Source organism: Eleutherodactylus coqui, chromosome 8 (assembly GCF_035609145.1).
Source record: "Eleutherodactylus coqui strain aEleCoq1 chromosome 8, aEleCoq1.hap1, whole genome shotgun sequence".
NCBI classification, from domain to species: domain Eukaryota; kingdom Metazoa; phylum Chordata; class Amphibia; order Anura; family Eleutherodactylidae; genus Eleutherodactylus; species Eleutherodactylus coqui.
This window is the reverse complement of record NC_089844.1, coordinates 134,933,306-134,955,604: the sequence shown is the minus strand read 5'-3', so window position 1 is coordinate 134,955,604 and position 22,299 is coordinate 134,933,306. Positions and strand designations below refer to the sequence as shown.

At 44.3% G+C, this 22,299-nt stretch overlaps 2 protein-coding genes across 2 annotated transcripts in view; one reads left to right on the top strand and one right to left on the bottom strand.

The window, feature by feature from the left end:
• Window positions 1–761: 761 nt before the first annotated feature.
• On the top strand, window positions 762–11,311 carry MCRIP2 (MAPK regulated corepressor interacting protein 2). The gene is made up of 5 exons (XM_066576450.1): window positions 762–905; window positions 1,156–1,252; window positions 3,719–3,843; window positions 5,324–5,419; window positions 10,500–11,311. The coding sequence occupies exons 1-5, from the start codon at window positions 854–856 to the stop codon at window positions 10,568–10,570; spliced, it is 441 nt and encodes a 146-aa protein (XP_066432547.1). The 5' UTR covers window positions 762–853; the 3' UTR covers window positions 10,571–11,311.
• A 2,389-nt stretch (window positions 11,312–13,700) lies between these two features.
• ABCA3 (ATP binding cassette subfamily A member 3) overlaps window positions 13,701–22,299 on the bottom strand; it is a 41,096-nt gene continuing 32,497 nt past the window's right edge. The window contains exons 22-31 of the mRNA XM_066576449.1: window positions 21,687–21,906; window positions 21,051–21,212; window positions 19,248–19,405; window positions 18,888–19,022; window positions 18,222–18,416; window positions 17,912–18,099; window positions 17,654–17,824; window positions 17,373–17,557; window positions 15,920–15,993; window positions 13,701–14,904 (exon numbers count right to left, since the gene is read on the bottom strand). Coding sequence (XP_066432546.1) covers window positions 14,773–14,904; window positions 15,920–15,993; window positions 17,373–17,557; window positions 17,654–17,824; window positions 17,912–18,099; window positions 18,222–18,416; window positions 18,888–19,022; window positions 19,248–19,405; window positions 21,051–21,212; window positions 21,687–21,906 — 1,620 coding nt within the window. The 3' untranslated portion in view covers window positions 13,701–14,772. The remainder of the gene's footprint in view (window positions 14,905–15,919; window positions 15,994–17,372; window positions 17,558–17,653; window positions 17,825–17,911; window positions 18,100–18,221; window positions 18,417–18,887; window positions 19,023–19,247; window positions 19,406–21,050; window positions 21,213–21,686; window positions 21,907–22,299) is intronic.

The window sequence follows — 22,299 nt, the reverse complement described above, 5'->3', positions numbered from 1 at the left end:
CTTAAAGAAACAGTTCTAGGAAAACCGTGATGGCAGCTTTGACATAAACCTGGCAGGACCACCAGATAAGGCACGCTGCGGTTGTAAGCATAAAACGTGGCAACTATTAAATAACGCGCAGCAACAATATGGAAGTCAGAGCTGTGAAATGTGAGAAAAGGCGCAGAGTATGGGATCGCGTAAACGTGCAGCAAATTCGCAGTTGCAAGCATGTTCACTGCGTTTTTACGCATATCGGCAGCAGACAGTAGACAGAAAAATGGTAACATCACTTGAGCCTTCTTGCATATTTTTTCCATGGGTGAATTTAAAAAATGCAGTAAATAAGGCTAACTGCACAGGCGCGAGCGCGATATCGGGACGAGAAACGCAGACCGATATCGCGCTCGTCAACGTGTGTTTTACCGGCGGATGTAAGGGGATTTTCAGGCAAAAAAGCCTTGCATTGCTTCTGTGAAATTCATGCCCCATTAAGGCTGGGTTCACACGGGGCGGAATTGCCGCGGAAATTCCGTGTGGAATTGTGCCGCGACAAATCCGCATGTGGCCGCTAATCCCGGTATTAGCCAGCCATGTGGACGAGATTTCAAGGCAGAAATTTCATACGCCTGTGTGAATGAGCCCTAAGCGCTGATCTGTGACCTGTCTATAAAAACAACCTCTATAATCAGCGGCTCTGTATTGCACAATGTGCCAGATAAGCAGCTGGGTCCCTTTAAGAGTGAGGAGTGGGCGTGTCCTCAGCACATGCCTTCTTAAAGCGCCAGCTGCTGCAGTCAAAAGTCACAGGCAGCCTGCTCATCCTACAGGTACCAGGGGGCATCTCACCCTGCCAGTGCTCCCCTTCCCCGTCATGTACACCATCACCCGAGGACCCAGCAAGCTCACCACCCAGAGGAGAACAGGTAACCCTGTGTGTGCTGGCCCTCAAAATGTCACCCTTCATGTGTCTATTATCATGTTATTACACACTCTTGCAGTGATCAGAGGTGCAGCACCTTCTCCTTGAAGACTCCTCAGCATGCAGCTTAGTACCTCTCCCCTCTGTCTCATGTGTTACATAGTTGCTACTTTGTATTTGCAGTTTGTAATATTATATAATGTTACAATGTAAAGTTTTTCCATAATATTGCTCTTACTTTGTGTGCTTTCCAGGTCCTAAGCAGCAGATTGACTCTAAGCTGCAGGAACTGAAAGGCAAGCAGCAGCTGGTGATCCCCACCTTGTCCAACGGCTGGGAACCCCTTCCAAGGTCAGTATGTGTTTGGTTTTGGGACATTGCAATTTAGGGGTGACCTGAGGTGTCCCCAGCCTCCTCTTTAAACTGTGCACTCTGGAGAGGAAAGAGTTAACAGCGTATTTTACTAAGGATCCCATGTGGAAGAGCTGTGTTCCAGTCCTGTAAGATTTTCCGTGGATTAACCCCATCCTACACACAGCGCATGGCTCTTGTGGGATCGGAGTTGGCACCCATGCTACATTTACGTGGGGGTGAAAGGCAGCGGCGCTGCGTGACCTTGTGCAGAGGTTACCATGCGCACAGTGTCATTGTCACATGGTTTTACAGGGAGGCGGAGCTTTGAAGGTGGGAGAGACAGGGGCTGGGTTCTCTTAACCCTTCGCTCTCAATGCTGCTTGCAGGGTCACGTGTAGTAATAGAATACAGTTCTGGTAGTGAAGGAGGATCATGACTTTATACTGACACTGCCCAGGATCACATGACGATCCACTTCAGAGAATCCGGTCTCGTACGGGACAATTCCATAAAATTAAAGGAAAATCCAATGTTTCCATTGTTAAAGTATATAAATTGGCATGGGGGCCTTCTGTTATTAGGGGTACTCCAGAAACTAATGCCTTCTATCTTATTATGTTGGCACACAATGGCGGTATGGCGATAGAGTTTAAACCTTCTCGCCTATATCCGGTAAACCTTGTTGATGGTAGCAGAAGGGCGGTCTGACAAAACGGCATATGACATGGAGGTGCTGATAAAGCAAAAGTCTGTAATTGAATTCCTTCATGTGGAAAAAACTGCACCCACTGATATTCAGTGGTGCGTAGTGGGTGGCACATGGTGACAGGGACATGATTGACCTGCCACGTACCAGACGGCCATGCACAACTGTCATACCACGGAATGAAGAGCTTCTCGATCAGCTCATCCGCAAAAATCGGTGTACTAGGGAGTTCATTGGAAGCTCTTCACTTGGCGGTGTGACAGCTGTGCATGGCCGTCTGGAACGTGGCTTGTCTTTAATGCCACTATTGTAGCGTGACACCCACCGCCTCACTGTGCTAATTTTCCCTGTTTGGTATTGGTGAATGTGAGTGGGTGCTTCCCCCCCCCCCCCCCCCCCCCCCCCCCCCGGCACCCCCCGAATCTTTTTACCCGAGTACTGAAGTACTCGAAAATCGCAGTGCTCGATTGAGTAATTACTCGAAACGAGTAGGTTCGCTCATCTCTAACTGCTACCTCTTGTCTCACCTCTGTTGTTGCTTAGTTTACTACTGTATGTAATGTCTGGTCTTGTTTGTACATGTTCTGTGGGATATGTTGGCACTTTATAAATTACTTATTTCCATTTGCCTTCACTATCTGTTTGGCTCCTACTAAAAATAATTGGACACCTGAGCAAGAAAAAACAGTAGTATTTATTTCCATATGTTCATACTTAGTGGGCCTCCTTGGGCCCTAATGACATGGTATACCCTCCATGGCATACTTTCTACTAATGTACTTATAACAAGGAGCGTTGTCCTGTTGGAAGTATGGCCGACCCTTCCCAGAGTATTACCACATTGTCAGCAGCACATTATTGTCTAGTATGTCAGGGTCACCTCTGTGGTCATGGTTCTTGTCACTACAAACAACAGACCGAGACCATGCCACATAACACATCCCCAGAGTATAACGGAACCTCCACCTTAATTAACTGTTGGCATAACACACTCAGGCAGAAGCTATTCCCTAGGCTCCTCCACACTCCGGTACCTCCATCTGATGTGAAGATGGAGCATTCGCGATTTGTCACTATGGAATTTTCTTCCATTGCTCAACTGTCCTTGCACCATTTGTAGATGATCTAATGAATTGCGCTTCGTGCTGGACGGTTTCCGTGCAACAGTATAATCCATATATCCAATAGCGTGCAGTTCACAAACTATGTCTGACACCTCCAAGAGTCTGCATCCTATGTAGCATGGTTTAGGACAATAACTTAAAATGACTATTAATGAGAGCCTGTAATTAAAAAAAAAAAAAAAAACTATACGATTTTTGATTCCTAGTTTCTGCAGCTCTAAGCACTAACAATGGGGGAACGGCAGGGAAGGCCTGTATAAAACGACTCGGCGTGTCAGTTGCTTTGAGCCCATAAGCTTGGCTTATAGGGAGCTCACAGTAACTGACAGCCTTTTTAATTAACATCCACTTCTGAAAGCTTCCAGTTTATCTTGCTTTTCCAGAGATGACGTGTTCTGTGGGAAGGAATGCAGATGTTTCCGGCAGCAGTATTTCCTATCATTATACGATAGATATTTAATAACGTCTGATGCTGCGCAGTAGATCATGGAAAACGTTAGGGGAATGCCTTAACAATGCCAATACTCAAATACCTCACTAGACTATAGAGCTTTCATATCCTATGTTGTCCCCTTCCTAGAAGATACTGTCTGCATATGATATGTATTTTTTTTTTTTTTTTTCTTCTTGCAGTCCTTCTACTCCAAAGCTAGTTTTCAATCGTGTGAACGGCAAGCGTAGCGCATCCCTTAGCCCCACATCAGAAGAGGAAATCTACACACCGGCACACGAGGAGAACGTTCGCTTTGTATATCAGGGTAAGGCTAAGTGAAGTATAGGGTCTTGTTGGAAAAAGTATTTTCTCCTCTTCACAAAAACTCCACATTAAAGGGTTCTCCCAACTTTAGGGCTTATTTAGACGACCGTATATTGGCTGGGTTTTCACGCCGAGCCGATATACGGTGTCCTTGTCTGTAGGGGGGGGGGGGGAGGAGGGGGGAGGGAAGAGCCAGGAGTAGGAACTAAGGTTCTGCCCCCTGCCACTATTTGCAATAGGAGGGGGTGATATGGGGGCAGAGCTAAGTCCTGCTGCTTAGCTCCGCCCCCACCCCTCCCATTGCAAATAGTGGCGAGGGCGGGGAAGGGGCGGGAGCTCAGTTCCTGCACCTGGCTCTTCCATTTCTTACCCCTTTCCCTCTCAAGGTCTGCCTTTGATAGAAAGCTCAGACATACTCACTCACTCTCTAGATGTTGGCCTAATATAAACCTATTGTTGCTCTTTTTAGGTAATAAGCCTTCACAGAACTATGGAGTGTGAAAATGACCCATGTGATCACTCTGTACTAAATTTCATATGCAGATGGTATAAACTGCGTCTGCACATATATGTGTCAACATGACCACATCCAGCAATCCTAGAAAAAAAAAGAGAAACCGTTCGGTCTATTATGGCCAATGGAACACCTTTCCATTGGTCAGAACTGACCTCTTCACTAACCTATATATAACGATAATTATATAATTAACCTTCATTGTTAGAAATATGTGCACCCTCTGTTTAATGTGCCACACAGACGCTTAAGGATCAGTAAGTCCCAAATTCTGCTATTTGCATCAGAGAAGATGTGACTATGGGGTTCATCCACTGATTCTAATGTATACAGCCATCTGAACAGAAGCACTGGGAAATTTTTCATGAGCTCATACTAGTGACTCCAGGCAGTGGGGCTTCTGTGAGGAGAGGGGGCGGGGGAATCCTGTTTTTCAAGTTTTAGTGGGGGGGCTGTAGTCGGTGAGAAAAGTTTGTTAGTCCCGATTGTCTGCTACTACTGTACAGTTTTACCTTTTTGAGCCCTGAGCTGTATGGTTATGAGATCACAGCATGGCAAGCAATATTTCCATGGTCACAAAAAAAGTGGTGTCCAGTTTTTGTGACTGGCACATAACTGGCCGCTATGCAGAAGGGGTTCTTTCTAAAGATGCCCCTGTGCCAATGATGATTCGGAGACTAACTTCCAGTAGAATGGGGCTCACGTGCGTCGCACATAAGAAGCCGAGGATCTTGCTCCATTATGCATTTGCAGTGAAGTGGGGCATAATGTGCGCAGCTACAGATGCTCATGATGCGCCTGATGCTGCTGTCAGAGTTAGTTAGTTCTTTTTTTCTAGCTAATGATAAAACTGACGCTTTTCATGGGAGCGTCTTCCGAAAGGTAAACCCCAGCGGAATAATGTCATCGGTGGTGCTCGCAAATTCCACTTTTTCCTAATGTTAAACTTTTTTTGTGTGCCCTTTAGCCTGGCAGGAGGTGCAGCATCAGTTGGAGAAGCCAGAACTCAACGGTTGTCGACCCCAGCAATATCAAGATCACACGCCAAGTCCAACTCTTAAGAGTAAGAACCCAGAATGAATGTTTTCCTTACTTAGATGTAACTTAAAGGGGTATACTCCATGTTTTACTATGCATGACCTATCCTCAGGATAGGTAATCTATAGCAGATCCCATGCTGATCCTGCAGCAGGGCTGGCAGTGTAAAGGGTGGCTTAGCTTTACTCAAATTGATTTGACTGGGAGTTATCTATTATACTTCTGGCCCTAACCGTCATTGCGGACGTCTGGCGACCCTGGTCAGGACTAGAAGTGCAATGGATGCCTTCACTCCCATTAATTTTGATGGAAGTGAAGCCACCTATTACACTTCCAGCCCTGCTGCACTGACAGCAACTCGGATGATTGGAGGGGATCTCAAGCGGCGGGTCCCTATCAATGTAATATTGATGGCTTTCCTGAGGACAGGTCATCAATAGTAAAAACATGAGAAAACTCATATCATACATAAAGGAAGGCTTCTGATTGGTTGATCTAAAACCATCTCTTTGAAACCGCTACAAATGCAGATTTTTAATTCAAACCATAGGGGCTTTATAATAAATCTGGTAGTAAATAATAGTCTCCATACTGTCTGCACCTTTTTAAGGCTCATTTAGACGACCATATGCGTAAAATGCTGTGGCGGTCTCGCAGTACTTTACCAGTCTGTGTGATGCTGCGTATGGCAGCGAGCGCACTGCGCATGATCCTGAATCTTCACACAGGCGGTCATGCCCAGTATGAGCTTTTTTATTTTTTCTTCTTTAAATTCCCCACTCTGTTTCATAGTGGGGTCGCCTATGTATCGTCACCCATACGCAATGTATTGCATATGGACAGCACTGCATACGCTGCTCTTAGAAGAGAATAGGGGTCATGCTGCGTGGTATGTGAAGAAATCAAGCCTCCTGCAGTCTTTTTCTTGCGTGAACCTTCATGAAGTTTAATACGCTAATGTGAATGGCTCAATGAAAATCCATTTACTGTCATTGACTCCCTTCACCATGTATCACATGGCCTTATATCAGGTGCATAATACGCGATGCAAAAATACGGTCGTGTGAATGAGCCCTTATAGAAATGCTTTTGAAATAAGGTTTCATGTATAACCGGATTATCAAAATGGGATTGCATGTCTTTGGAAAGTTTCCTTAACGGGAAACAATCCTCTTGTCATAAAAGAGCTTAATGTGGCCCCTTCCTCCAGCTGCATGAAGAATACATCTATCAGCAAGTTGATAAGATGCTAATATAGGGTTTCTTCTCCATTCACATCCAAAGCTGAATTCAAAATCGCAGGTGATTTCCTGTTATAAAATAAGTCCATAGTTGTTTTTGGAGCTTCTGCAATCGCCTAAGCTATACGGTCCCATTGTCCGCTAGCAACCAGCGGAATCTTTATGTTCACCTTGGATGTGAATGGAGAATAAAGCTTGTAACGCCAATGCTAGTTCTTGCTAGCATCTCCTTTCCTTCAGAGCCATACGGTGACAGGCATCGGCTTAACAACACCTCTGACTGTCGTATACGAGCCTCCAGACATTCGCATGAATCCATCTAAATGGGAAGGAAGTGAATGTATTTGGTCTAAGCTGTGTAAGCCGATTAGTCATATGACGAAGAAACCTCCTGTAAATGGTCCGCCTAATCTGGAAAAGTGGCTCAGTCCTCAACATCCTGTCTCCCTTTACCACCCAGTCCCTCAACACCCTTGTTCACTGATCTTGGTAGCCATGACCACCAAAGGAAAGATGGCTGCACCACAGTGATGGCGGAGTACTATGCATTGAAATTATTAGCATCGTTTATACTAACTTATAGAATGCTGCATAGTAGAACCACGTAGAGATTTATTCTATGGCTCGCATTGGAGACCTAGAATGCTCCAAACACTGGTGGCTAGGGAAGTGCATGGGCTGCAGAAAAAGGCCCAAGTATTGTGAATGGCACAAAGGCCTTGTTACAGATTTCACACAAACTTCCAATGCAGGTTTGTTTCTTACGTTTATTCAATCACTGAAAGGGAACCTGTCATCAACTATGAGCGCCATAAGCTAAGTTATAGTGCTTACAGTTTATGAAGAGACCTCATGTCCCCTACTCACTTGATCCTCCTCCCCACTTCCCCCAATCCTTCCCCGCGGTTTCCCCCAACTTGACTTTTTTTCAGGAGGCTGTGTGCACTTTCTATAGAGATGAATGGGAGTGCATACAGTCTTCTAAGGCACACACAGATCTTCAATGCAGATATCCGCAGCGGGTGATCTTAGAAAAACATAATTTTTTAATGGCTTGTGGTTGATCGCGGATTGTGTGTTTTTTGATCGCGGATTGTGTGTTTATCTCCCATCAAGATGAATGGAGCCACATCTGCGTGGACTCTGCGATAAAATAGAGCATGCTGCAATTTTTAGATCCACACGGGGAATCCGCGAATCCTAAAAATCAGATCCGCAGGGTTTAATTCAGTTGCGGACGCCCCATTGTTTCCTATGGGAGGCTAGAGCTGCGGATAAAATCCACACGAGGACATTGGGCCCAAAAAGTCTCAATTTGCTCTGTACTGCCTTCGCCAGGAAACGCCACAGGAATGGGTGACCGGGTGAGTATGAAAAGGCTCATCGGGCTCCACATCACCTAAACTATAAGCACCATAACTTCGTTTATAGTCGATTTATACGTTTCTGTTAAAGAAAACTCCAGGTCTGTGAACTAGGACCACCAATTTATATGATGTTGGGGGTTTTCAATGCAGTGATAAACTGTGCTATGTTGGCATCAAACGTGCACACAGAGGAGATTGTAAAGAGGTGCATTATGTCTTCCATACTGCCTATCCTTATATACTCTGTACGCCGCCATACGGTGCCTCTACTAGAGGAGAATAGCTGTGTAATATGGTGCCTGATGGAGCGCATGTCAAACATTTGTTCATTTCAAGCGGAAAGCAACAGAAAGTCTCTGTATGAAATCGGATGCTTCCAGAGGTTCAGTAGGACCCCGTAGAATTCTATAGGTACCGCACTACAGCTCTGTACAAAGGCAGGCTTACATGAGCGTATTTAAATTGCGTTTTACATACGTATACTACGTGATACATCGCAGCCATTCTATGGCACTGCGTATATGCGGTGTTTATACGCAACGTTACTAAGTGACAAAGCGGGAAATAAAGAAAAATAAATGAATCCACGAAGACTACGCAGGACAGCGTACTTTACCAAACAATGGTAAAATGCCGCCTTATGCCACACGCTCGCATGAGCGCGGCCTTGGACCACCTTCACACTTGGCGTAAATGCTACGCACTTCTTGCAGCGGTTTTTGCTACAGAAATACCACAGCATATACAGTAAAGGCCACTTCGAGATTGCGCCCCCCCCCCCCCCCCATGAGACAGTCGTGCAGCAAGTACCAAGTGACATTGCATACTTGCTGCACACTGCCAATTGCCATGTACTATCGTGACGTGTATGTGCTTATAATACGTGTCAAGATAGAACATGCTGCAATCTTTATTGCACACAATGTTTGTGAGCAGCAATCTGGCAGGTTGCTACAGCGTATTATGCTTGCAAAACCCGCTGTCACCATACGTTCGTATGAAGGAGCCCTAAGGCGCATATATATATATATAATTCCAGTATGACGCTGCATTTGTAGTGAAGCACTGTATTCACCGGAGCGTGGCGTTACTCCTCACACACTTGTTTTGCTAGTTAACATGTAACCCTTTTTATTAATTAAACTGCCTTATACACATTTATCATGAAGGTGTTTTTGAGGATTCAGCAATGGTAAACTAGATTTTAGCTTCTTGTCCAAAGTCCATTAATCTGAGGCCGGAGGATGAGGCTCTTAAAGATGGGAACGAGCTGTAAGGCTGGTTTATTGGACATCGCTGTTTGGGTTTCTGTTCCTGCAGCTGTAATCGGTTCAATATTTTCTGTGCTCAAAACCTTTACGGTTTGTCTTGGGGCGGCGTGTCTGCAACAGATCCACAGCGCAACATCTATACGATTTGGTGCAGAATTCACCCCCTCATTTGAAGGGGAATCCGCACCAGAAATCCACTGCAGCTAATTGACATGCTGTGAATCTACATTTGCACTGTATCTCAATTTCTACACAGATTGCTTTTTTTTTTTTTTTTTTTGTGGATTTTCTCCACACTGTGTGAGCTTGAAAATCTCATTCACATTGCTGCCACGGTAAATACTGTGTTTTACTGTGCAAACAATAGGGCTGAGACTTCCAGAAATGTCATCCACACTCTGGGGGAAAAGTTTGTAACTTTAAATTGACCTGCGGTGCAGGATTGGATTTTTTTTTTGGTTAAATGGATTTTTACCCCTTCAAATCAGGGGGTGCAATCCTTAGTGAAGCCACTGCAGTGGAAAATGTCACTTCATGTGGACATGCCTTAAATACATATAGTTGTTGAAATTCCTCTGCATAGACAAAAGGATAATATTTTGGCTGCCTGCAGTCACCACTAGGGGGAGCTTACTGCATACTGAACTCAGTAAGACCGTATTCAGTAATATGCCCCTAGTGGTGACCTTAGAATGTTATCCTTAACAGTATGGAAGGGATTTGGAGCTCTGTTTCAGGAAACCAGAGTTCTTGATTACTATTGAGATTAATCAGTGCAGACTTGTAGGGAGAAACTTACGAATATAGTTTCCTGCAGCACACCCATTTATATATTCATTGCATCTTGCCTGCTCCATGCACAGACACAAATCTAAGATAGCTAGTGTAGATTTCTGGTATAATTTACACCAGTTTTCAAAGTAAATTATATATAAACGTGTTGGGCCAGAATAGCGACACCCTCTTCTAACAAGCCCTGCCCACTTTTAAAGAAAAGTAGCAAGGTTGACTCGGAAAACAGAAGTCCCAAATCTTGGGGCATGTGGGAGTTATGTCAAAATTTGTCACTCTTTCTACACCAGAATTCTGGAAGGCTCCATGAGATCTTCTATCAGAACATGGTGGCCCAGCAATAGAGCCACCATTCAAAAACATTGATTATGAGAAGTTCTGTATTTTGCATGGAGCCATCTTTTAAACTTTTGCTTTCTTGCCTCCTTTTACAGACTTTGTTCCCATCGACCTTGAGGACTGGTGGGCTGAACGGTTTCTGGCCAATATTGAGAACTGCGCTTGAAGACCCCCGAAGGAGGCGTCCCTATCTACAATACGCACAGTTTTTGCCCCTTGCAGTAGCATTCGATCAGTCTGTTCACACAATGGCGATGGATGCAGCAAGATGCTGTGCTGACTACGTGCCTTTCCTGGGACTGCATCTATGAGTTGTGCTCTACAAGGATTACAGTATTCAAGGTTACTTGAGAAAGCAAAGAACAACTAGATCCTGGCCTTGATGTCCTCCAAGTTTCATGGCTTACTATGGGAGGGGAGTATTATTAGACATACATGGCAAAATCCATCACTAAAGGGGAACAGAACACTAAGAAGGTGGTACTATGCACTACAGCAGTAACTGGCAGCCTGTGGCTCTTTACAACGTCCAGCAGGGGGATGCTGAGGGTTGTAGTTCCACAACAGCTGAAGAGCCACGGTCTATAACTGGAAAAGGCAATAGCGGTATAAACTTGACATTGAGTGATGCTCAGTCTGAACACGCACATTGATCCCCTCCCCAATTAACTCTGTTCGCAGCAAGCAATTCATTTCCCCTAATTGTTCTCCTGTTTGCGGCAATAGGGTACTGGGTCTCTTTCAGGAGTTGTGAACCGGTTTTGATACCCACAACTGGTCTCTCTCGTGTCTTGTCCTATTTTTTTGTATTAGAGGGATCTGTACAGAGCGGGAAATGTCTATTTTTCTAAATAAAGAATGTACTGTCTAAAATGTAAATTGGTGCAATTAAAATAAGAAATCTAAAGGACTTTCCTTTCCACGAATACTTCTCCCCAAGGGTCCCTGCTGTTAGCGTACAGTAACAAACTTTTGGCTGGTACTTATTACACTTACTCAGCATTAGCTCTAATATGGATCACTGAGCCTACAAGTCTATACATTACATACAATATATGTACATGCTACAACCATGTGCCCAATCCATTGTAACCCAGGGATGGGAGAGGTTCATTTTTTCTTTTTGCATGTAGATAAAAACATTTGGCGAGTTGCATGGTGCATCATCCTGCGTGATTTAAAATGAACGAACATACCTAAGTTTTGTTGTATTCATTTAAAATGCTGAGTGATATCCCAAATTATACTCCAGAGCTGCAGTCACTATTCTGCTGGTGGAGTCACTGTGTACATACATTACTTATCCTGTACTGATCCTGAGTTACAGCCTGTATTATACTCCAGAGCTGCAGTCACTATTCTGCTGGTGGAGTCACTGTGTACATACATTACTTATCCTGTACTGATCCTGAGTTACATCCTGTATTATACTCCAGAGCTGCACTCACTATTCTGGTGGAGTCACTTTGTACATACATTACTTATCCTGTATTGCTCCTGAGTTACATCCTGTATTATACTCTAGAGCTGCACTCACTATTCTGCTGGTGGAGTCACTGTGTACAGACATTACATAACCTGCACTGATTCTGAGTTACATCCTGTATTATACTGCAGAGCTGCACTCACTATTCAGCTGGTGGAGTCACTGTGTACATACATTTATCCTATACTGATCCTGAGTTACACCCTGTATTATACTCCAGAGCTGTACTTACTATTCTGCTGGTGGAGTCATTGTGTACATTACTGATCCCGAGTCACATCCTGTATTTTACTCTAGAGCTGCATTCACTATTCTGCTAGTTGATACTGGAAACAGTTGACAAATACTCCTAAAGGGACATTTCCCCGGAACAGTAAGGCCTCATGTCCACGGGGAAAATCAAATCTGCTCCGGATTTGTAACGCGGATTTGGGCCGCGGATGCAGTGCGGATGAGCTTAAAATAGTATTTTATTGCATGCGGATGACACGCGGATGCGTTTTTTTTCACGCGTGTATGCACGCGGATGGCATTTTTGCATCTGCGCGTGAAAAAAAATGCAAGGCCACTGAAAAAGAAGCCAAACTTGTAATCCGCATGCAGATTTCACGCACCCAAATAAATGGCATTTAACACCCGCAGCGGATTTCCCGCACCCCATAGAGATCAATGGGGCCATCCGGAGCGTGATCCGCACCTAAATGGAGCATGTCCATTTTTTTTCATGCTCCATGATTTTTCTAATTCACATTTATTGACCATCCGCGGGTATTTAGCTACCCGCGGGTGGTCAATGCATTCCTATGGGGCGCGGATCCGCGCGCGGGTGATCCGCTGCGGATTTTAATTATTATTTTCCCCGTGGACATGAGGCCTAATAGTTGCACCTAAATACAAAACTATAGTTTACTGATTATTGCCTTAACTAGCATTAAAAAAAACAAAACGCTGGATCGCTGACTTTTTGCTGAGTGTAAACAGTCCTGGCTCAGCGCCTCATGGGGGAGCAGTGAGCAGTAATCTGTCTCAATGCTCTGCACGAGTACGAACAACCCTAGCGGTGACGTCAGCGCTGGGGCAGTCGTTTAGCCGACAGTCGTGCCGTGTAAACCCAGCATAACACTGAAAAGAGGAGACTTCCCAGAATGCAAGCTCGATGCCGAAATAGGGGGAGCAAGGAATGCTGGGAACGATCAGCTCTGTACATTCAGCTATGGACAATATGGAAGCTCTCACACTAAAGCTATCTGCAATATTTTTTGCTACAGTACAGGCGCTGGTCTACCATGGACTAGGCAGAGGTTTTTTTCCCCCTCCTTTGCAATGAGTATCCTACACGAAAACCCCCAAAACATCCAATTGTTTTGTGTATACAGCTCTTCTGCAGACCTGTCTGTCGCCACAATTACAGACTACAAACAAACCCAAAATGTGGTCAGATCCACACAGTTACCCCTTCCCTCTGCTCAGGACTGACTACCAGGGGTTTTGTTTGTAGTCTGTAACCATAGAATCACATTAGTCTGCACCGACGTTGTATTCACAGAAACATAGGAGATTTTTGATCAAACCAATTGACCTCTAGGTGCTTCATCTTAATTTAAGAGCATTAATAGTTGCAAAAGTGTACGTACCCTTTAATACAACTTTATTTTCAGCCTGGAGCAAATGTGACCACTCACATTTTGCTAGTTAAAACTTGCTTGCCTGTCTCAATGGACTACAGCCAACATGTGAAGTGCCTGTCCTTGGCGTCAGGAACATCGGGATGGTCATGTTTATCCATAGAATAAAAGACAACGTCAGAGGCTTTCAAAACAGCAGCATAAATAAGATTTATTGAGTTTTTTACAATCAAATGTCTTGGAGCAGTCAAAATGTGTTCCAAGGACAAAAAGGGACCCGACGGAGCATCACACACATTGTTTCCCTGGCTGTTCACACACGAACAGAAGCTTTGGGGTTAGTTTTGCAACAAGTCATATCAGTGCCAACCATGCACAGCTGTCCATACAGAGCAAATACATTCACTTCAGCCTTCCGGTTTTCTGCTCCGAGGCTAAAGGGTGAAATGTTAAATATTACTCCCTAAGTTGAAGCCGACATTCCTTAAAGCTCCTGGTACCTCTGTCTGGGCACTCAGCGCTAGAAGGCACTGCAGGAGTAGAGCTACAAGTCCATATGATGTAATGTTAAGACAACAGTTGCAATGACAAGTCCGTTGTTTAGTACTCATAATTCCCTTTTCTATAGAACTCCCTTTTAAGTTGAAATGTCCAATTATTTATATAAAAGAAAATGCATTTTTTGAATCAAAGTAGTGTTCATCATAATCTCCATTCCAGCAATAAAACAATTAGGGCAATATTAAAATCGTCATGTAGTAGATCTGGCAGTGCCTCATATGTTTAGTGTGCAGTTGTCAGTGGTAGATTATGATTTCAGTGCAGTCACTCCCATGGTAGAATGACAGAAGTAATACCACGGACTATGGAGGGGTTGGTAGTGGGCATCAAAGTCCATACAGTGGACTTGTATGAAAGAAGGAGGCACTGGAGGAGATTGGTCATCGGCATAGAATAAGCTGAATACGTAGTCCAGCATTAGATGGGACCAGGACCGTGGACGGATTCTCACACTGAAATGGTTAGACAGACATGGACATGGATCTTCTACTAAGGAAGGTGCAAGTCTTGGCTAGACAGTAAAAGTAGAAGCAGAGGACGGAAAAACTGTTCACGAGGGCAAACCATAGAGGACACTGGACGAAGACGACGTCACTGTTGAGAATACATGGTCCATCTGCACTAAAGGCAGTGTCTGCAGTCCGTGGAGATATTTCACAGCACGCTGTGTGGTTCTTCTGGGAGACCCAAGTTCTTCTATACTACAGCCACCTCTGGTGGCTGTTGGAAATGACTGAAGCTCAGGAAGACTTGCTCTAGTGAGATTTGACTCACGCAGTAATCCTCAAGATCAAATTTCTCTTTGGCTTTTTCTAAAGTTCCAAACACCTGAGAAGAGAGGAAAAAACAGAAAAACTTCAGCAATCTGTAAACATGGACCAGATAACAAACACACCAAGGGGGTCTGAAGCTTGCAAACCACAAAGTCGTTAAAAGGTTCCATGTCTGTGACCTCAATGATGGCACACTGTGGCGATTCTGCAAACGCCATGGCTACACGTGGTTAACACTGGACTAATCGTGTGATAAGGAAGAGGACACAGAAGGTGATGAGCGCATAGGAATAGGAAATGTTTCATCTCTGAACTATGTCCAGAACGCAAGGGTCCAAAACCCTTTATAATCTGTCACTCTGGATCAAAACTAAAAATTCAGCTTTAAAACCAGAGTTCTGCTTGATCAAGGATGAAAGAGTTTGTCCAGGTCTGAACTACTGGTGACCTATTTTGAAGATAGGTTATCCACAATTCACTGGCGGATCCTCCGCTCTAGTGATCAGCTGTTCACTGAGCCAGAAGCTGCATGCTCCATATGCATTGCAGCAGCTCTGGTTAGTATTGCAGGCACAGTTTCCACTGAATTCAAAATGCTGATCACCGGGGATCCTGACCAGGGAACCCTGACGATCACCTATTGAAGACCCATCCTGAGGATAGGTCATCAATAGTTCAGACTTGAACAACCCCTTTAACTAATCTAAATAGACAACACAGGGGTCCAACTGCAAAGCACCCTGCTGGCCACATGACAGCCCTACGAAGTTATCAGGTCGCAATCACCAGCACGTGCTTCAGAAATGGTCTAATGGAGGGCAGCAGAGCATCTTGGAAATGAGACCATCAAGTAGGTGATAGCTCCACAAATCAGGCCAAAAGCTAATTTTTTTTTAACGTGGGTATGGAAGATTAAGAAAGTTCCTACCCAGCCTGCACCTTGTAACTGAAAGGAAGAAATTAGAGGCTAACAGGATGCAACATGTATTGTTAGATTATGCAGAGGGATATAGCAATAGACAGAAATATATGTGGTTTGCATATAGGAACAGAAGATATAATGGTCTTACCTGTGCCCAACTCAGGTCCTGGTTTGTTATATGGTAATGGACCATACCCTGGTGCTCGTGCTTTAGCTGGCTGCCTGTATGAGACAATAAATAAATACAACCACTGGTCACTAAATCATCTGTTATGGACAGGACTACCATGGCGGTCAGTACAGCAAGTACTCAGAGCCAAGTCCAAATGAGGGACCCACCTGCCAGCTCTCTGATGGGAGAAACAGCCATACAGCAAAGTGAGAAAAAAAACAACTAAGGCTACGATATTTCTGTCCGATTTCCTGAACAAACAAATGGGTGCGAAAATCAGACAGAACCAGCAGCCAATCATTTTAATGGTGTATGCACATGGGGCTTTTTTTTCTTACTAAAACGGATGGTCCGAGTAAAGAAAAAAAACAAAAGAAAAAGAAAAAAACGCACCATGTCCTATTTTTCTGATTCTTGGACAAAAATAGCACATATACACCTGCAGGGTCCTGTACATCGGGCACCACACGGACGAGACGTCCATGTGCGGTCTAATGCAAGTTACACCCAAGTATATCTTGCCTGCGTGCAAGAAGCCCGAGGCTGTATCCACACGGACAAATGCAATATTAGTCAGTGAAAAACTAAACTATTTTCCTTTTTATTGCTTGTTTTTCTCTATTCTACACTTCCTGATTCTATTTTTTCATGTGGTCCCCATAGTAAGCTCTGTTAAACACACATCACACTCTCATTAAAAAAACTTATGGCATGCAATGCTTTTTTTTTGTAAACCCTCCCATAGAAAATAATGGGCGATTCTTGAAGAATCACCACACAAAATTAGTCCAAATTGCAAAAGTTGCTGCATGTCCTATCGGTCTGAGAGAAAAATCTTGTGTGTGAATTAAGCCATTCAAATGAACAGATTTTCCAGTGCGAGTTCTATCCGTCTTGGAATTGGCCAGAATTTGCAGGTAGAAAAGATAAATAAATAAAATAAAAATCACCTGTGTGAATACACCCTGGAGGCAAAAGGCACATGGCTGTAATGTGAGCTGTGCCCCCGAGAATCCTGGGCACAACTTGCATCAGACGGGACGTAGACACCTCTGTATGCTGTACGATCTACACTGACCCTGCATACTGCATGTCCTATTCCCATCAGTGAAAACAATTGAGAATGGGGCATGCCATGATTTTTTTTTCTTACAAACCATGGGTTTGTATTAAAAATCACGCATGTGAATACCCTCATAGGCCATAATGTGGTCATGTGCTGTCCGTGAAATACATGTACAGGACATAACCCCAAAATATGGCCATGCACCTTTTGCCTAAGGAGACTCGCCATGTATGTTTTTAGCTTTGCAGGAGAGGTGTTCGACGTTGTACCCTATAAAACTTGCCCTTATGGTTATTATGACGATACTGTTCTATTACTAGATTGTATTTACTATGATTTTACTTTAATTCTGAAGACACTCACCTGGGAAGACTGTCTCCACGAAATCTTTAAAGGCAACCAGATCATCTCCACCTCTAGAAATCTTGGCTAGTAGTGTGTATCCACTACCAAATTTGCATTTCAGGTGCTGAGGGCTGCCGAGGCACTTGAGCTGACCATTCACCATAATAGCGAGTCGTGTGCAAAGAGCTTCACACTCCTCCATGCTGGAAAACATTAGGGGGTTAGAGAGAAGATTTCTTATTAAGAATTTCCCATTTCTTTCCATACTGTAGACATTCAGGTTTACCATACTGTCTCACCTATGTGAAGTGATAACTACAGCCTTTCCATTCTCTCTTGTTCTTGTCACTGCATCCCACAGTAATCTCCGGGCCACCGGGTCCATTCCAGTAGATGGTTCATCCATAAAAATGACTGGTGGCCCACCAATCAGAGCAATGCCAGCACTGAGCTTCCTCTTGTTTCCACCACTGGGATATGGGAGATAATGGATCATGATCCCAAAGGAGGAAATAAACAAAAATATACAAAAACTACCCAGCGGCCCCTCTGCTCACCTGTATGCCCTCACTAGTTTGTTTGCATGTGGTTCCAGGAGAAGACCCCGCAACATGTTCTCTACACAGCTGTTAATGTACATCTCAGGGACTCCTCGCAGACGGGCATACATGCACAGGGTTTCACGGCCAGTCATATGATCCAGTAAGGGGTCAAACTGCGGACAATAGCCAATCCGCTGCTGGGCCTGAAAAAAAACCATAAGGACATTTGCATAATATGTGGAGAAAGATGGCAAGATAGTATTCTTATGATGACAGAAAAACTACAGAAAAAATACAAGGTTTTGTCCATGCATCTCCCACTGACCTTCTTTGTGTTGTGCAGGATGCTGTACCCATCGATATAGGCATCCCCAGAGCTGACACTTTCATCTCCAGTCAGCATGCGGAATGTAGTCGTCTTACCAGCTCCATTAAAACCAAGTAGCCCGAAGCATTCTCCACGACCCACAGCCAGAGATATGCGGTCAACAGCAAGAAGTAGAGCACGGCGGCCGTAAACCTTCAAAATTAAAGATATGCAATTAAAAGGGGTATTCCTGCTAACGCTTAACTATCCACAACCATTTCAGAGAGTTGTATGCAGCAACAGTGTACATGCTTGACCTCCACTCCATACAACTACCTCCCTGGTGAGGAGGGATGGGGAATAGGGTTCTCAGTGTTTAAACTGCCCCTGATCTAAAGCTAGGTGTACACTTGCATTAAAAACAAAAAAATTGTGTTACATCTGCAAAAAGCTTCTTTTTTCATCCGTGTGCGGCTCCGTATGCCATCCATTTCTTAAAATAAAATCTATTACTAGGCTTAAGCTGACCTTTACCGCTCTGATAAACAATAAGGGTTTGTGCACATGTTGCAGATCTGCAGCAGATTTCACCCTTTCAATTTCAAACAGCAACGGGAACTGGAACTTGGACCAGAGATAGGGACCTAACCCATTCCAGTTTTAGGACCAGCAGCTATAACTGACCTTGCTGAGTTCCCGGATAACCAGAGGGCTACTAAGTGTTGAGAGCTGTTCCACTGGAGACTCGAACACCTTCTTCCTCTCATCGGCCACATCTCGGTCCTCTGTGGGAGTCACAGGAGACTCAGGGACTGACGACTGCAAAGATAGATGAAGGCAGCAGAGTTTATATACAAAGAAACTAATGACATACTCTCATATCAAACTGTGATGATAACTTCATACACATAATAAGCAGTTCATGAGATTTAGGACTAGTATTAATTGATCAGAAAAAAAACGCAATTTATAAATCACGGCTCTCATAATGTGTCATTTGTTCAACTCTATAATACCACCTCCAACCCTCCCCAAAATCCATACCCAGCGATGGCGTCTGAACCGGAAAAGTTGGCAGAGGACTTGACTCTCAATAATGAAGAGAAGGCAAAGGAAGACAAAGCCCTGAACAGCCATGGCTGTCAAGTAGCGCCCCACTCCCGGCGAGGAGAAAGAGTAATAGTTGGTTTGATAGGTGATATCTGGAAAGGATAAATATAATTAAATAACAGATGTACAACTTCCTCTTCTGTGAAAAAACATTTGGTAACGAGCAATTAAAAAATGACCAAAAAGGTCTAAGTGACAAAACATTTAGATGATAAGCAGCCAGCTCTGCCTGGCAGTACGATAAAGGCCCTTTTAACAGGGGTGAGTAACGGGCAAACGATACTCGACACTTATCCCCGTGTATACTCGCTCCCGTGCTGCTGCAGAGGAGCGACTATTGCTGGATCGCTGACGGCAGGGCGGCTGGAGGAGTTCTCTCCCTGCTCTTCCCCCGCCCCCCTCCATTCACTGTACTGAACAACTACTGTTTACACCGAACGATGGTCGTTCAGGATTTTAAGTCATTCAATTTCTGCATGCTTTTACATGGGATAATCATCATTCAAAACCCTGTGAAGCGCAGGGTTTTCGAACGTCCAGAACGATAATCATCCCATGTGAAAGGGCCTTATGTGACTGCATCATGATCCCATGTATTCATTATCAGCAAGGCTGGTTTTATGGCTACTGATTGTAGGTAATTCTGTGTGGCTATTACAATTGTGCTGAAACTACATTACTGTACAGGCGTTACAATGTGAAATATCTGCAAGGTGGCACCACTGAGTAGGTATTATGTGGCCCAAGTGTGGAGACAGTGAGGAGTGAGCATTAAAATTTGGAAAAAGTTAAAGGGGTTGTGACAAGATATAAAAGTTATCCTCTATTCACAGGATAGGGGATAACTTTATAATTTTCTGGATCCGAACACTGAGACCCCCTACCAATCCCGAGAACAGGAGTCCTGAAGGTCCCTGAACACATGCATGCATGACGCCACTCAATTCATTTAAATGAGAGCACTGGAGATTGCCAAGTGCTTGTACTTGACAATTTCGGGCAATCCCATTGAAATGGAGTCATGGCACCCATGCGCAACCTCCACTCCATTAACCCCTTGAGTGGCACGCCTGGAAATTTTCCGGGACAAGCTCCACTGCCGATAGTGATATAGCCCGGAAGATTTCCGGGCTATGTATCACTATCGGAGCTGCAGAGCACTATGCCACAAGCTGTGGCATTGTGCTCTGCCTGCACAGTCCCAGAGAGAACAAAGCAAGGGCTTTGAAAAACCAGCAGAAGATATTGCCGATCTGCCGGCAATCTCCTGCTTCTAAGTCTCCTGCTTTGTTTATAGGTTGCCATAGAGACCATCAGATTGTCAGAAGCAAGCCGATGGTCTCTGTGGCAGGGAGAGCTGGTGCTTGGCTGTCAGAGGACAGCTAGGTACCAGCTCTTACAGCAGAGATCAGAGAAAACCTCCGATCTCTGCTGTGTTAACCCTTTACATGCTGCAGTCTATGTGACTGCAGCATGTAAAGGGCTGTCACTGCAGCATGTAAAGGGAGATCAGCTGATTGGAAGTCTCGAGTGACAGACCTGATGGTCATCAATAGTACAAGGAATAAAAGTCCTGGAATACCCCTTTAAAACCTAATGCATGTAGTCATCCAATCTGAGCAAAAAAATGTAAATCCTCCCTCCACTGAAATAATCTGTAAATGACAACCTTCAGGGATCATTTGTGATGTAAAAGTGGTCATTGTATTCTATTCAAGAAAACTGGTGGTTACTTACTCAGTTTCTGGCAGATATATTCAGAAACCGAACCAAATGAAGTGCAGAATTCCAGAAAGTGATAGTTTTGGTAGAAGTCACTGAATGATCGTCCCAGGCAATAATTGGGAAGCACCAAAAATACGAGGTCCAGGGTGTGAGAAAGGTCCACTAAGCCCAAGGCTGCAGGAACAGAGACAGGTAAAAGGTGAGAAAGCACAAAAATTCCAACTCCTTCTCAAAAAGTCAGTCAATCCGAAAATCCGTTGATCATCACAGGTCTGACTGTTGAAGGGGATAAATAATATTACCTGGTGCCCACCAAATAGGTGACCATGTAATACACTGTCACCCCAAGACCACCAGAGGGGGAGACTTTCTATAGACTCTTTCCTAGGCCTAATAGATGAAGAACGAGGCAAGGGATCCCCTCTATGACATCCATTTGCCCAAGTGAGGCATATGGACAGGAGTTGTGAAGTTGGAGCAACTTATTTAAGCATGTCCAATAAGTATTGCAAGCAATGCACAACATTATGATTGGTTGTAAACATCTCCTGCATCATCTCCTATGTACATGAATATAACATGAACATATGAGGACAACAGCACGTATGAACATTTTCTAGAACTTGATTACAATGTCTCTGTTCTTACCTGGAATGCTCATGATAGTGACTGATAAGAAGCTGGCAGTGCCTGAGAAAATGTTGAAGATAGTGAGGCGGGTGTATGCGGTGGCAGTGGACGTGAAGAAAAAGCTGAACAAATACATAAGAGGAATGACGGCCCAGCCGTACAGGACTAACATCAGCATCACATCCACAAGGTGGTGACTATCCGTATATGCACGCACGCCAAAGACCTGGAACACCACCTGTAAGTATTAGAGCAGATATTACAATTACAGAGGTTATAGAAATATATGTCAAGAAGAGGAGGAAGGGGTGCAGATAAACAGGAAACACTTAAAGATGTTTTCCAGGACTAAAATATTAATGACTCATCTTCAGGATAGGTCATCAACAGCTGATCAGTGAGAGTGTGTCACTCGGGATCCCTGCCAATCAGCCAATTGAAGATGCTGCGGTGCTAGGATGAGCGCTGTGGCCTCTTATCGAGCATGTGATGCCATGTCCATTGGTCATATGACCAGAGTACAAATCAAGTGAATGCGACTGAGCTGCAATATCATGCACAGCTGCTGTACAATGTTCAGGGCTGTGCCTGGTATGGACTGGAGCGACAACGGCGCTCACATGCATGCACT

What these genes read in the sequence shown, in the direction of transcription:
- MCRIP2 (XM_066576450.1), top strand. Translation starts at nt 854, where the DNA reads ATGTACACCATCACCCGAGGACCCAGCAAGCTCACCACCCAGAGGAGA. An exon ending in CGTTCGCTTTGTATATCAGG is followed by an intron (nt 3,844 to 5,323) that starts GTAAGGCTAAGT and finishes TGTGCCCTTTAG; the next exon opens with CCTGGCAGGAGGTGCAGCAT. An exon ending in GCCAAGTCCAACTCTTAAGA is followed by an intron (nt 5,420 to 10,499) that starts GTAAGAACCCAG and finishes CTCCTTTTACAG; the next exon opens with ACTTTGTTCCCATCGACCTT.